This window comes from Arvicanthis niloticus, chromosome 19 (assembly GCF_011762505.2).
Source record: "Arvicanthis niloticus isolate mArvNil1 chromosome 19, mArvNil1.pat.X, whole genome shotgun sequence".
NCBI classification, from domain to species: domain Eukaryota; kingdom Metazoa; phylum Chordata; class Mammalia; order Rodentia; family Muridae; genus Arvicanthis; species Arvicanthis niloticus.
The window spans coordinates 906760-918785 of NC_047676.1; the positions used below are offsets into that span (position 1 = coordinate 906760).

At 46.8% G+C, this 12026-nt stretch overlaps 1 protein-coding gene across 1 annotated transcript in view; it reads right to left on the minus strand.

Moving 5' to 3' along the window:
* Positions 1–11631, minus strand: part of Slc9a3 (solute carrier family 9 member A3) — a 64533-nt gene extending 52902 nt beyond the window's left edge. The window contains exon 1 of the mRNA XM_076916310.1: positions 11427–11631. Within this exon, the coding sequence (XP_076772425.1) occupies positions 11427–11469 (43 nt within the window). The 5' untranslated portion in view covers positions 11470–11631. The remainder of the gene's footprint in view (positions 1–11426) is intronic.
* Positions 11632–12026: the final 395 nt, after the last annotated feature.

Here is a 12026-nt window from a genome sequence, read left to right on the forward strand (position 1 = left end):
CAGGAGTTAAAGTGAGCCCTATTTAGACCACGATCCCAGGTACCAGGGAGACTTGTTGGAGTAGAAGGTGAAATGTGCCCACTCCCAAGAGCAAGGCGGACCCCAATTCTCTGTCAGAAGCTCAGGTAGGGGCTGACTGTAACCCCTGTTACTTCACCACTCCTGTTTGCTTTCAATATATACTGATCTAGATTGGTGGGAGCACCACAGCAAAATAAGGAGTCAGTTGGTTGCCTACTAATCCTTGAGCAATCAGAGTAAGAAGAAATCTGGTCACACACCTGGGCTTGGAGGGCCTCTGAGTACTGGGAAAGAAATTGGGGCCTTTTACAGTCTCTGACCCAGGTCTGCACTACAAAGACCTAACAGAGAACAGAGACAAAGAGCCTCAGGGGAAACCCCAGGCCTGTGTTCCTGACCACTACTGTCAAGGACTCTGTCCACATGGAAGAGAAAAGGCATCACCTAAACCAAAGATAGTTCTGGACCCTGAGAGCAGGGCAGCATCAAAGTTGTTCAGCAGAGGGTGGAAATTTTTCAGAGAGGAATGTCTGCATTTGTGGAAGGATAGGGAATTCCTAGGCAGAGGCCAGAACACAGCTCATTTGCACACATTAGCCTTTCAGATTGGAATGTCACTCATGCCAGACCCTGGTAGCACAGAATAGTTTCTGGGGCAGGACTCCATGTCCTAGCACGTGAGGGTCCCTTGGCTCCTTCCAACCCCACAGATTCTTCCATTAAATCTGTCATCCCATTCAGGCACTATAGACGTGGGACTCAACATACTGGCCCAACTCAAGCAGAGAAAGGAGAAGAATGCCAACTGAGCCAATCATTCCAGGGGACAGCAAGTGGGCTGCCAGCCAGCCAACCTTCCCTGTGTAGCTGGGCCTGGGAACCCTGTGGGATGTACACAGCCCAGACTAGAGTTGGCCCTTCCTGAAGCCCTGCTTTGCCCCCAGTGCCTTGTTCATTCTCTTCCAGAAGGGGACTTATTCTATAATGAGTGCAGCTGTGCAGCCCCACCCAGACCCACCTGAGACCTTGCAGGAGGAGCTCAGCCATATTCTCACCCCAGGTGGGTACAGGCTGTACTGGACCAGCCCTGGCTGGGTTTAGGTCAATTGGGTTGTAAAGGACATGGTCGTACTGGGCATAAACCCTGACTTCTTCCCAGAACCAGGAGTTGCGGGTTTATGGAGTGTAATCCCAAGGGAGGATTAGGCTGCCAGTAGCATCTGAGTCACCATTTAGTGGCCCTGGAGAGGGTGTGGGAGCCTCTCCTCACCTGGGCAGCCCACCTAGACAAAAGGAGCCTGGCCTGAAAGGAGAAAGAGCCCTCTTTCAAGATCTGCAGAGCAAGATATCATTCAGAACTGCACCCCTGCCCCAGCAGCTCAAACTAAGGGGAAAGAGGTACCAGTGACCAGACTTGAAACCTTGCTGCCAGGAACACCCGCTGTGAGTTTATATTTCAGGAATAATATTTTCAAAGATCAATCTCACCCTTCCGCTATTTCAGCTTGTGAAAACAAAGGTGTTTTCCTTGGACATGGGTGTGGGGTATGTTCCCCTCCCTGAGTTGTGACCTTTTGGCAGGTTTCGATGCAAGCTGACACATCACTCCTACTCTAGCCGTACTGCCCTAGTGTCAGTGTCCAAACATGTGTTGCGTAGATTCTGGTTCCCAGCTGGACTGAGGTATATTGAATTCTAGCTGAGCAGCGCCTCCCTGATAAGGATGTCTCTCAGGGTTCTCTTAGGCATCTGTCTGCGTGCGCACAGCCAGGGTGCTCTGACTGAGCACGAGATAAGGGACTGCTGGCAAGGAATGTGCCCTCCTTGAGCTGAACACCCACTAGTGCTCCCTGTCTCCCACAGCACTGGTTGCTGTGCGCCCCTGTAGTGGCCACGTGGATGGCCCTTTGTGCTTGCCTGCACATGAATGCACTCATTGTTCTGTCTCTGCGTTTCCCTATTTAGAGACTGGTATTATACACACAGAAAAACAACAACAGCTTCTAACTGTCAACCCCCCACCCATGTACCCTCACCTGGTTTTCATTTGATACCCCTGGGAAACACGAAGGCAGGCTGGCCTGGCATTCACATTGTTCTTCTAATCCCATTTTAAAGCCAGGAAGCTGAAGGCTGAGTAGCTGGCCTCAGGCCATAGGGTCCCAGAGCCAGTGCTTTGCACCCACCCAGCTCTGATACCCGCCTTCTGCTGATGTCTTGGATATTCTCACTAAGAGTCAGGGATTCTGTCCATGACAAAGGCCTGTGGAATCTATACCATATCTGATATGTGGGAGGACAACAAGGTTTTAGCAACCTACTCTAGGGGAAAAGTTAAGAGTCCAGCCTCAGTGAATTATGGGTAAATGTGTGAGTCCTATAAGAGTGTTCTACTGGCACAGAGGCTGTTTGTAATGAGTCCAGACAAACCACCTTCCAGGTGCATGGCTTATATGGAACTTGGCTAGTACAACACACTCACCCTGGTAGACAAGGGATGGCAAGCTATTAGAGAAGTTAATGGAAAGAACAATGAATTAGTTTATTTATTCCAATAGCACTGGTGGAAATGATCTGCTAGTCAGTCATTGGTTGGTCACAGACTGTGGTGATTTGAATAAGAATGGCTTCCATAGGCTCATGTGTTTGAATGCTTAGTAACCAGGGAGTGACAACATTTGAAGGGATTAGAAGGATTAGGTGGTGTGGCTTTGTTGAAGTAAGTGTATCACTGGGGATATGCCTTGTGGTTGCAAAAGCCCATGTCAATCCCAGAGTCATTCTTTCTGCCTATGGGTCAGTATGTAACACTCAGCTACAGTTCCAGCATCATACATGCCATCAAGCTCCCTGCATGATGATAATGGATTAAACCTCTGAAACTGTAAGCCAGCCCCAATTAAGTGCTTTCTCATCTAATAGTTGCCTTGGTCATGGTGTCTCTTCACATAATTGGAACAGTGACTAAGACAAAAGTTGGTACCAGGGAGTGGTATATTGCTGCGTTTGGCCTGACCATGCTTTTGCTTGGAAGAATATGGGAGACTTTAGGGCTTTGGACTAGAAAAGTGGTTGAATACTTTAAGCAGGGCTTAAAGTTAGAGTTGCTAGAGTCATGGGACATCTGCCAAGAAAAGCTGTAGACTAGGTATAAAACCAGCCCAAGAAAAAGAAGTGTGTCACAGTCAACAAAGCGAAAGAAGTTGGAGATCCAAAGAGCACTTTGACATAGAACATGGAGATAAAGAATTTGGTGTTTGCCCTGCTGGTTTTGGTTTTCCTTTGGTCCAGTATTTCCTCACTATGCTCCCTTTACTCCCTTTTAGAATGGTAATGTATAGCCTGTGCCATTGTATGTTGTAAGTATGTGATCTGTTTTTTATTTTGATTTTATAGGGGGTTACAGTTAAGAGATTCCCCTGAGTCTCAGAAAAGACTTTGGATGTCTAGACTGTGATAACTGTGGAGACTTTTGAAGTTGGATAAATTCATTTTGCATTATGATATGGCTACAAGCCTGTCAGCATGTCAGGCATTACATGGGGTGCCTAGTGGGTGTTGGGGTAAGGGTCCAGGAGTCCTGGTTGCCCCTGAGCAGTGTATGGACATACAAGAGGAGAAAAGAACCATTGCTCTACCACACACACCTTTGTGATGTTGTTGGAGTGAAATATGGTGGTTTGAATAAGAATGCTTCCCATAAGCCCATGTATTTGAATGCTTAGTCACCAGAGAGTAACAATATTTGTAAGGATTAGAAGGACTGGGAGGTGTGGCTTTGTTGGAAGAAGTGGATCACTAATGGACTTTGAAGTTTCAGAAGCTCATGCCAAACCCAGAGTCTCAGTCGTCTCAGTCTCTCTCTCTCTCTCTCTCTCTCTCTCTCTCTCTCTCTCTCTCTCTCTCTCTCTCTCTCTTCTTTCTTTCCCCTCTCCCCCCATTCCTGCCTGTTGATAAGTATGTAGCTCTCAGCTGCTCCTCTAGCATCTGTCTACATGCTGCCATGCTTTCTATCCAGATGATAATAGATTAAATCTCTGAAACTGTAAGCAACACCCTAATTAAATGTTTTCTCTTCTAATAGTTTCCTTGATCAGAGTGTCTCTTCTCAGAAGTAAAACAATAACAAAGACACAGACCATGGTCACTGTCCCCAGCCTCAGCACAGAGCCTCAACTCATGTATCCCTAAATCTAAGCTCATGAAGCCCATAATATGACTTCAGTCAACTGGGTTAGATGTCAGAGCATCCAATACCACTGAGGGGTCAGCCCTGTTGCACAGAAGATTCTCCAGCAGCTTTGCCCACTAGCCTGAGCACAGGAGATGGAACAGGGTAGGGCAGGGCATAGAGCCAGTCCTCAACTGCATCTGCAAGGTAGCTTTTCTTCACAGGACTAGTTGTCTGAAACACAACATGTTGTAGCATATGTGTGCTGGTGTATGTATGATCAAGGAAATAGACAGAAATTTTGCTTTAACCTCTTCAAAGGCCTCAGATAGGAGCTGTCTCTAGTTGTTACCTAAATGTAACTTCCTACTTCCCCCTCCTATATCCGCTCACATAGAAAACAGTGGTCTCAGAGATGCTACCAGGGGCTCTGCCTTCCTTTCCAAGAAAGGAAGTTATGACTACCTACCTCCTGGATCAAGGACTGGTTTAGCACATAGTGACTTCACTAGTAGAATGATCACGATAGAAGAGCAGAGTTGAGAAGAGTCCCCATCAGCTCCTTTTTCTGAGATTAATTCCTCTGTGCCCTTGCAAGGGAGGGAATACCTGCCCCCAGAACCTCTACTACTCTGCTGGCATCTCGGTTTCTCCAGAATCTATACATCTACCATAGCACCCTGACATTTCCCAAACTCCCAAGACAGACTGGGAGGGGCCTATATTTCTGCCATAACCTGCCTGCAGGAATGGAGCTACCAGCCCAAGAGCTGAATAACTGAATTATGGGACTACAGCTCATAATAAGAAAAAGAGCATCTGCAGACAGGAAGACCCTGACTCAGCCTGGGCCCCTGGAGTGACTGCTTATATGAATGAGTACCTCACCATGGCCTGAGACTAGGGTAGAGAATGGTATGAGGTAACATTAGTAGTACAACCTTCAGAGGAATTTCCAATAGAGACGGGTCCAAAGAATCACAAAGTGTGCCCCCTCAGTGTGATAGGTGCAGAGAGGAGAGGGGCAGGGCCTGGGTAACACGCCCTCCCCTGGTGTGTTGTCAGGAGTAACTAGCTCCCTTCCCTCATGACCTTGGCATCTCACAATGAGAGAAGGTTCTTATCAGCTTCCCTTCTCCTCATTAAATCCTTATCGAACAATAGTTCTGGCATTGATGATATACTGAAGGGTGTGGAATTATATATTAACTTGTGCTAATTAATGTTTATGACACTGGGTATTGTGTGCCACTAGCTGCAACCACAACAAACAATTTATATTCAATAGTGGCCAAGACCTCTCTTACCCTCATGGGCCATAGGACTGGCCAGCTTGGAAAGCTGCCTCTGTAGTCCTTTGCCTCCCAGGCTGATTGAGGTTCCTGACCAGAGCTCTCCCTCAGTTCCCATGAAGTTGTCCTCAGATGCCTTTCCTGCTTCACTTCTGAACAGTGTTGAGTAGTGGAGATGCCTCTACTTTGAACCCAATCATTATCTCTACACTAAAACAGCAGTTTAGTCCAACTTTCCAATTCTCTTTGACAAGTTCTCCCAAAGTAGTTTGTCCAGGCTACGTGTAGCTTCCATACTACCATCTCCCACAACTGGAGCGGGACTCCATTGACCTCTACCTCCTGCCTTGCCTTCCCCCACCAAGGAACCAAGAAAGCCTCAGTATCTCTCAGGCCTCAGGTCTTTTCTTGTTGAAGGGTTTCCACTTTCAGAAGTATCCTCTAACCTTTGAACCCTCCCAGCCTCTCTTCTAATTAATGGCTTCTCTCCTGCACTCCCAGCTTTCAGACTGCTCTGGATTCATCCAGACATAATATTATTTCATCCCACAATAATAAAGACATCAGTCATGCAGTCATGTCTGTGGCAAGTAGGTCAGGACAACAGTGATCTACTTGCAAGAGTGAGCCTGAGAGATTAACACAGAATGCCCCGAGAGAACTCAGTGAGGTAAGCTAATAGGCTCTACATAACACTGTGGCTTGCTGTAGCCACACAAGGGCATTTCCAGGAACCCAGACATACTGCAGACCTGAACAGCTTGAGTGGGGAAGGTGCATGCGGGAAGCCTCAGGGTGACCTTGACTAAGGAGGAGCCAGTTGCCAGGTATGACTATGAAGGCCAGGAAACCTCAGGGTAGGTATGCTAGACATCAAAGTCAGAGGGCCACAAAGGGACAGTAACATCACCAGTATAGTACATTACTTGGCTTTGGGGAAGTTTGAGACATTAGAACAGAGGTGGCTCCAAAGGAGGAAGCCTAGTTTTAGGGACCACCCACTGCTGTCCTAGTAGCCCTGTGTTAGGAAACAGGAAGAAGGGATACTCCAGGAGATGCACTACCTCCACAGACTATGCCTTCTATAATCAGGCCTCAGTTCATCAAAACACAGCTTTTAGTTTCTAAGAGCATGTGGTATGAGTAATGCTACCCATGGGCCCAGCTCACAAGGCTTTTCTTTTTTCCTTTTTTTTTTTTCCTTCAGCATAGTGAATTCTAAAGTTCCAGCCAGGCCAGTCAGGGAAAGAAGCCTCAAGGTGACACTGCAGAGGCAGACTATGACACAAATTGAGATTACACTGAAAAGCAGTTGGGTTGTCCCTACCTGTCTGTCATTGAGCCCTTGTCAGGTGTCCCTGCTCTTCTCTCATAGGGATTATTTTCTCTTCCAGTGAACCTTCTTCCAGTAACCCTAGGAAAGGATGTCTGTTCTGTGGGTGTCTCCCCAGCCTTCCCAAGGAAGGAGAGCACATTGTGAATAACACAAGTCCTACTGGCTGTTGCTAGGCTACACCACAGCAGATCTGCATGTGTGCTCACTTTTCTGGAAAGTTCTCCCCCTGACTAGACACAGGCCAGTCAGTGTTTACAGGATGGAATGAGATCTACTTGTGCTGACCTCTGAGGTTGTTGTAATTTGTCTTTAGAGTCAGTCATATAGGTACTTATGACAGAGCTAGCACCAGGCTCTCCTATCTGAGCTTCCTGATATTCTTTCAGCCCACAAAACATACTGGATTTAGAGCATCAGATGTGTGAAAGGATGGACGGGTCTGTAGACCTCATACACCCATTAAGGCAGAGCCAAATCTGGATAGTTTCTTCTTGACAAAACCCCTATCTTTATACTGTGGAGCAACATACATTTCTCCTTGGACACAGACAGAACTCAGAGGGTGAGACTGTATTCCAGGCTTCTTACTACTTCATAGGGAATCCAAAAAGGTTTAAGTCTGTGGACAACAGTGCCTTTGCATACCCACGTGACTATGATCTGTTGTTTGTTCCTGATGAGAATCTGGGACCAATTTGAAGGCTCCTTCCAGGTATAGTGGGGCCTCGTGGTATGCAATGAAGGTGTCTCATTGAGAGAAACAGGAAGAATGAAGCTGGGATAGAGAGGGAGGCATCCACAGTGTGGGTGATCCTGTGACCAAGAAGAGAAAAAGCAGGAAACACAACATAGTGCCTCTGTGACAGACCCAAGCTTAGGTGAACAGGATGGGAAGCTGAACTTTGAAGTGGAAGTAGAGGCTAAAGGAGCCTGTCCATCAAGGAACACGGAAGGAATCAAGGAACATGGCTTCCAGGATATTGGAGGCATAAAAGCTGTTCTTCAGGTCCCTAATCACAAAGCTCAAGGGATAGTGGCTCTGAATGGTTATCATTATAACAGATATTCTTGGAGCTGAGAGCTATCTGAGAACCCAGTGTGCCCTATTCTTGAGGGAACTCTGAACAACTTCTTTATGACACTATGGCTAATTCTGTTGCTCCCTCCCTAGCCCTAAAGGGGGCTGGGCTATTCTTTTTAAAGTGGGCTGGGTCATCTTCCTGTTGTAGTCCTTCAAGAAATGTAAAGTCCACACTGACCCGCCCCTTCTGAGGGAGTCAGTCATAGCATGGTCTCATTCCTAAGTCTTCTTAGGTGGGTAGAAGCTCAGAGCATGAGTGGGAGACAGAAGCTTGTGATTGGAATTATGATAACTAACCCCCAATTATTCCTTCTAAGGTTCAGAGGAGACCCACAGTTCCTGGTCTAACCTCTGTAGGCTTCTCAATGTCTTATGAATCCTAATCAGTTAAAGAGAAATGTTTCCCTTCCAGGAACTGGGCCATTCTCAAAAGCCATTTCCAGCGTCACCTGGATTCCCAGCCAGCAGGACTACTATCAGGAATGTCAGAAGGAAACTGGAAATTATTTCACCACCTCACCTTTAGCCACTCTCCTCGCTGGGAGAAGGAGAAGGGCCAAGAACACATCAGGTTTGCTGAATGCAGGCCAGTGCTACACAGAGGCCAAGAGAGGGTGGGGGCCTTCCACTTCCACTGCCTTACCTCATTTAGGTTTATGTGCTTTTAAATTACTCAGGTGGAGACAGAGGGTGATGTGCCCTGCAGCTGGGCTGAAATCACAAGCTGGGCTTTAGGCCCTTGGGTCTCAGGGAGGAAAGCAAACAGAAGTCCTCCTGGGCATCAGCCTCCTTCCCAAAATGCATTGGTGGCCCTGTGGGGAGACCTGGGGGCGGGCACAAATCAATGACTAGCCATCCAAAAGTATTTGCTTCTTGCTATGTGATCAAGAATGTGGTGACCGATTGTCTAGCTAGGCCAAAAGGGGAGTCCCAGCTGTCGTACAAGCTAGATAGGACCCAAAAGACACCGAAGAAGTCTGCCTGCAGGCCAAAGTAGAGGAACCTGTGCTTAAAGCCAGCTGGTCCTGCCACTAGACTCTGGAACAAAACGATTATTGCAGTATTTCCTCAAAGTCTCAAGCCCTCAAACAAACCATAAATGAATAAACAGGCCTTATCTCTCTTTCCTATTTTTGTTTGTTTGTTTGCCTTTTTGAGACATGATCTGGCTATGTAACCTAGGCTGGCCTCACATTCAGTCTTCAGCTTCAGCCTCCCAAGTGTTGGGATTCCAGATACACCTAGCTCTCCAGACTTTCTTTTTCTTCCCCATCTATGCCTCCACCTTCTTCTCTCTAGTGTATTCCATGTGTGTTTATAGAGATGCAAGTATAACTATATGTGTGTGCATATTGTGTGGAAGCCCAAGGTCATACTTGGATATCACTCCTCGGAAGTTGCTCATCTTTTTATTTCATAAAAGTAAAAGACCTCTCTACTTGGCCCTGTGCTTCTCCAAATACACTAGGGGAGCTGGCTAGAGAGCCTCGGGGATCTGCTTGTCTCTACCTCCCCAGTGCTAGGATTATAAACCCATACAACCACACCTAGCTTTTTACCTGGGTGTTGAGAATAAAATCAGGTCCTCCTGCTTACATAGCAAGGACTTTATCAGTTGAGAGCTACCTCCCCCAATCCAAACACTGTCTCTCTAAAGTGTGTTCACTTGGGGATCCCTGTCAGCCTTAATCCCTTGTGATTAGGAGCCAGATCAGCTCATTGACCTGCCTTGGTTAGTGAAGGACACTGAAAAGTTCCTGGCTAGCGGCCCAGGTGTCTGTTCCATTCATGATACCATCTGTGGGCATGCAGAGTTGCCTTATGGTAAAAGGCTCTGCCTCATGGTGGAAAGGTAACAAGTACTCTGTATCAACGTGCCTCAAAAGAATCTGTTCCAACTATCTCTCCAGACTAACAAATCTACTATCTAGACCTAAATATTTCTACCCCTTCCCTTGATCATCCACACCCTAGGCCATCACCACTGAAAGCAGTTTTATAGTTCATAGTTTTAAAGTAGCTTAGGAGTTTTATAACCAGTGGTCATCACTGGCTAGTTGCCGAAGTGGTCAGAGGGCCTGAACTCTGTGGGTGACTTGAGGCTAGTGTGTGCCTTGTACTACCTACTAGCAAAATCAATATAACCAGATTACTTCACGCCAGGACTAAAGCATAAGTCAAGCTTTCTATTAAAGCAACATAAGGAGTCTTCTTCCCTCTTGGGACAAGGCCAAGGACTACAACTGTGGCCAAGGCTCCAGCCCAGTTACTCTGCACTCCCTAACCTCACTGAAGCATAGTCATCTATGGAGCTTACTGAGCCTATGCCTGTAGCTTGAACTGGTTTGTAAGCCCCTTGTCTAGTAGGCCTAGACCCATAAGTCTATGCTCTTGACCAAGCCTCTGTAGTTCCTGGAAAGCTTGGACAACTTTGGGAGGATACCAGGAAGGAGAAGGTAGAGGAAAGTCACTTTGTTGGCTCCTGCCAAGGCCAGAGCAGCTGCCAGGGGCTTATCAGGAGGAAAGTCCACTCAAGGCCACACCTATCCTGGTATGACCCCAATGCTGATATTAAAGAAACTATGATTTTGCTGGGGGTCTTAGTCCGAAGTATGGGTGTGTCAGTGGGACCATGAGTCATACAGTGACAACATAGTAGTAGTATCTCAATGGGACCCCTACACCAACAGCTCCAATCCCAGGGAGCCAGCCCTCAAGGTCTTCCTGATCACTCTTCCCTGTCCTATGCCCTTTTCCCCATTGGAGGCCAAGGCTCAGAGCCTCATGCACTCAACAGCCTTGCTCTGGGTTGGTACACCGTATGCTTGTGCCTCAATGAGTTTAGGACGGGGTGACCATGTCGGGAGACAGCCACTCCTACTAATAAAGTTCACAGAATTACAAGGCTTGGACTTTGTGACATCTGATTATTCTTACCGCTCAGACAGCCACATAAACTTCCTGCTCCTGAATAAGGCAGGAAAGTTCCCTTTGCAGTGTATCCCGGCCCCTCAGGTCCAGGTTCTTTAGATGCTAAAAGCACAGCTTCTGCCTATAGCTGCCTCCATCAAGTAACAGATTAGGACCTCAGTTTGTGTGGAGAGGCGAGAGGTTCCCAAGACTTCAGCTAGAGGTCCTCAGTCCACAGGGAGAACCAAGATCAGTTTAGACAGGATACTATCCTTAGAAAGGATATTGCTGTGGGGCCTCCAAATAGCACAGGACCCAGACAGGGAGGGAGTTAGAATTAGAGTTCTGGTTATTTCACAGACTATACACTAGAATCATTGACACGAGGCTCTTTGGCATGTCAGTAAGTAAGTAGTAAGTAAGGCAGGTCTCACTTTCTTAACACCTTAGAGCCTGTTCATGCCCCCAAGCTTAGTACACATCACTGCTAGACATCAGCCTGACAGCCACAGGCCAGAGTTATTGGCCGCCAAGTGGTAAGGCTGACGTCCAGCAGTAGACAGACCTCTGCTTTGATGATGGTGGAGACTAGAGGTAAAAAGATAGAGTACTCACTCTGGAAAGGCTCCTGCTCAATGTCCCTATTGTCCAGGAGCATGGTGACTTGATGCAGCACCTGCCCAGGCACTAGAAGCTCTCACCGAAGGGTGGGTGCCTGGACTCAGATGTGTCCTCTGGAGGGAATGAGTTGTTAAATAAAGGAGACAGAAAGGCCATCCTGCCAATCTAATGACTATACACACATCTATCGCCATATGGTGTATCTCGACAGAAAGAATGGAGTGTGGTCCCTGCCTAATCTTTTCCAACTGGTCAACTGACAACCACACCACCTTAAGGAGAGTAATCCAATTTCCACAGATCTGTGGTGCCACTTCTGTGACATGCTAGTCATCTATTTCTGGAAGTTTAGCTCCTTCCTGACCTACATTCACATTAGTCCAGTATTTGTCACATACCTGAAGTTCTGTTAGTCAGCATGGGCCCTTATGTGAACCCAGAAAATAAAGTTATAAATAAACAATGCTATAACAGAATTTTAAGTATATGGAAAACTATGTGATGTCAGAAGAAAAAAAACTCAGACACATATACACTGTGATTATCATTAAATTGAAAAGTAATATAATGTATTAATATGTACAAAAAAGTTTC